The 3,730-nt window shown below is 31.4% G+C and overlaps 1 protein-coding gene across 1 annotated transcript; it reads right to left on the minus strand.

Annotated features, from left to right (window-relative positions):
• Window positions 1-293: 293 nt before the first annotated feature.
• akirin lies at window positions 294-2,248 on the minus strand. Its single transcript, XM_016071257.5, has one exon. The coding sequence runs from the start codon at window positions 1,739-1,741 to the stop codon at window positions 1,223-1,225; it is 519 nt and encodes a 172-aa protein (XP_015926743.1). The 5' UTR covers window positions 1,742-2,248; the 3' UTR covers window positions 294-1,222.
• Window positions 2,249-3,730: the final 1,482 nt, after the last annotated feature.

Raw genomic sequence — 3,730 nt, forward strand, 5'->3', positions numbered from 1 at the left:
ATAATATAAATGGGAGACTTAAGAAATGCCAAAAATATTGCGAGGTCATAATTCCATTGTACTTCATATAAATTATTAACAAAAACTTTAACATACTTTTTTAGGCTTTTAATTCTTATTAATTTACTGAATATTTGAATTTATTAGATATGATAAGAATTTTTGCTCATGAAATGGCACCAGCAAGTATAAACCAGTCTTCTATCTATACAAATGAACAAAACTTAGATGAAGTAACAAAAACAAAATGAAACTGGTTTATAATTTTAAAAGAAATTTCCAGATAAAACAAATGCTATAGAACAAACACTTTATTTAAGACAGGTTACTTTAGGCCTGAAGTACAAGTATAAAATTTTCTGCAAGTTATATCTACTAACACTGAGCTATAAATTTTAAGGCATCCATTTCTGATACTCAAAATAAATGTTCTATTTAACCATTGCATCAATCAAGCACAGCAAACAAATTTCTTGCAAATGATAATAAAGATCAAAATATTTTTTATGCCTCTTAGCCTTGCAAATGATTACTTCAAAACTGAGTACAGCAAAATTTGTCTACAAATGAAATTGTACAAGTTATAAGAAAGAGTAAAATGTCTTTTAGAAAAATTTGATAAATAATTCAGAATTTTAATGGAATATATGAAGTTTTACAATCTTACATCACACAAATAAAAATATTCAGAAATTCGTACCAGGCACTTTGAAGTAACATAATAAATTATAAAGTTATATTCAAAATCAATACAGATATTGCATAGCTTAAGAGTTACAAGAGTTCAAAGTAAGTCTTAGAACTCGATGCACACCTGATTAGCAAATCCAATTCGGAAACTCCACCATTACTAGTCCTTTTTTTTGGTGATTGAAAAATTCACAACTGGCTACTTACTGTACACAAAATTGTCACTTGTATAAACAATCAATACGGTTATTTATTTTACAGCAGAATATTAACATATATGAGTGGGTAACAAAAAGAACTTATTAAAGACACATCCACACATACAATGAGACAAAAATTCATTATATTATATATATTCTGGCTGCTATACAATACAGCTTTTGAAATAAAGGAAAACAAAAATATATATCTAGATTTGGGAAGGAAAAGTAAAAGCAAGAAATTTATATTGGCAATGCAGCAATTTTTTGAATGTTACCTCAAGTTCATAGTTCGGTAGCATTAATATTTTCTAACTCGCAAATAGAAGTGATTAAGATAAATAACTGGGAGTAGAGTTTTCGTAGCGCTTTTGAATCTGGTCGTAAGTAAACTTGACAAAAGTGTCATACTGCTCGGCCAATTTAGCGTTGAGGATGCGGTCGTATTCATCTCTAATTTGATTTTCCCTTTCCTTAATCATTCGCTCGCAAATCATACCAACTTGACGATAAGTGAAAAGTGGCTGATCCCGGCATGTAGGAGCCATGAGACCTGAACTGGAAGTTGGAGCAGATATTCCGGAGGAGCTATCAGAGCTGTCGCTTGACTCAAATCGAAGTTGCTTTCTTCGATGGAGTTTTTTAATTTCATCTCTAATATTCTGGGCTATCTGCTCTGAGGTTAGTTTGGAAGTAACTTCTCCGAATGGAGATTGAGGTTCGGAGGAAGATTTGAAAATCTTTGGCGATGGTGACATAACTGCTGCACATCTGCGACGTTTAGGACTTCTTCCTGTAGGACTCTGTAAAGGATCCCATTCACAACTTCTTTTAAGTGTTGCACAAGCCATAGCTTAAAGTCAAATGTTGACGTAAAAATCAGAATTTCAAAAAATTAGAATTCAGCTGAATCAGCGTCAGTCCTAGTACGACGACAATGTAGAGTAGCTAGCACTAATTAGTTCGTAGGAATATGAAGTGATATGAATACAAAAACTAAAAATTTTATTTTCTGCTACAATTGGCGCCACTGAAATATATTTTTGTAAATAAATAATTTGGTTTGACCTCGCCCAGTGAAAATGACTTTTTTGCTATCAACAACAGCAATAGCCATGCTAATATTCAGCCATTACATTACAAGTAACACCTCAGACGAAAACTGAATTTCCTAAATTTGATTTAAATAGAACCGAAATTTATAAATTTCGTAAAATAAGGAACACGTAAAGTGCAAATTGGATATTAATAGAGGATTAAGAATTTATTTAAATAAGCAAGCCAGTCATAAATCTCATAATAAAACAAAGCACGTTCAGATTTTTTTAAAAAGACTGTTGCCAAATCAGATTAAGAAAATCTTGTTTTAATGAACAACAGCAACGAAAAATTTTGGCTTTTTTCAATTAAAAGGTTTATCTTTACTGTAAATTTTTTTTAAATAGTAAAATTTAATTGGATTTTGTGATGCTTTTTTTCTCTTCGATTGGTGTAAACACAATAATGCATCGGTAAAACTCTATTTAAGGAAAACTTTTAACAAGAAGGTTTTTAATAAGAAAAAAATTGATTTCAAAGCTATTTTATGTTTCTCAGGTTTATTTCGAGAAGTTTTTAGCTATGCAATAATATGTTATGTTTATTTAACTGTGACTGGTACAACGTAAGTTCTTCATTTGTTATTGAAGAATTCTGCTACATTCTCTCCTCTTGTTAATGGACAATATCTTTACTTGCAATTAATTTAGATTGCTGGTTGTTTGCTTAGATTTTTTGGAGATAAATATTCATCAAAATGCTTGCTGTAAGAAATCTTCTGAGAGCTACCCGAAGTTTCACTACGTCTGCTCTTCGTCGAGGAGGACATGGTGGTGAAGTCGGTGATAATCTGCCTTTTAGTATCAACAATAGGTACAAGCTCACTTTGTACTTCATGTTATTCTTTGGAAGTGGATTCAGCCTACCTTTTCTAGTTGTGCGTCATCATCTCACCAAATAATTAACTTATATATAGTTATGAAGCAACGCTGTTGTATCTATTTGGTTTATTTACTTTGAAGTTATCTAGGCAAACCTGTTACAAATTGACTTTCTTCTGTCAAAAATGTGCTTGTATAAGATAAATGTATTGATATTTCGTAAAATTAAATAAAATAATGTAACAGCCAACGATTAAAGCGTTTATTATATCCTATATTTTTAATAATTTCATGATATATCATATTGGTACCTGTTCTCGCCAACTGCAATCGCCAAGACACAAGACATCAAAGGTCTTCTGAGCTTGTAAAGTTAAAAAATAAAAAATTAGGCGATACTTCTGTATCCTGATCTGTTACTACAGTCGCCAAGGTGCCAAATAGATTTTAAACTTGAAAATTAAAAAAAAAAAAAAAAACACTTGTAAATATTTGACCGGGGGTGGCTACTTGTTATACCTTTCGCGTTGGTCTCTTTCTGTGATGTTTTTATTTAGTTTCTCGTGGGCCGCTGCTCGAAAGTTGCCAAGTATTCTGCCATAGCTCCTAATACGAAAATCTCCCAATCCTACTTGTGGCCCAGTCCATGAAATAATATCCATTTTGGAAAGTTATGTTAGGTGTTGAACGTAACTCTGCCTGTTGACTGATTCTTTTATTTAACTCAATAAGTAAATAACTAAACTTCTCTTATTTAACTCAATGAATAAATAGCTAGCATTTTAAATGGTTATGTTACGGAAAAAAAATTAAGGTAAAAGGGAAGTTAAATTGTTCTTTGCTAAATTGAAAGTTGGTGCTTTGGTTTGTATGCAAGTTTTATGCCTCTTCCACTAGTTACAAGTACTTTTGTTTGAATGA

Source organism: Parasteatoda tepidariorum, chromosome 3 (assembly GCF_982258835.1).
Source record: "Parasteatoda tepidariorum strain Cologne lab strain chromosome 3, Ptep-v5.0, whole genome shotgun sequence".
Classification (NCBI taxonomy): domain Eukaryota; kingdom Metazoa; phylum Arthropoda; class Arachnida; order Araneae; family Theridiidae; genus Parasteatoda; species Parasteatoda tepidariorum.

What these genes read in the sequence shown, in the direction of transcription:
- akirin (XM_016071257.5), bottom strand. Translation starts at nt 1,741, where the DNA reads ATGGCTTGTGCAACACTTAAAAGAAGTTGTGAATGGGATCCTTTACAG.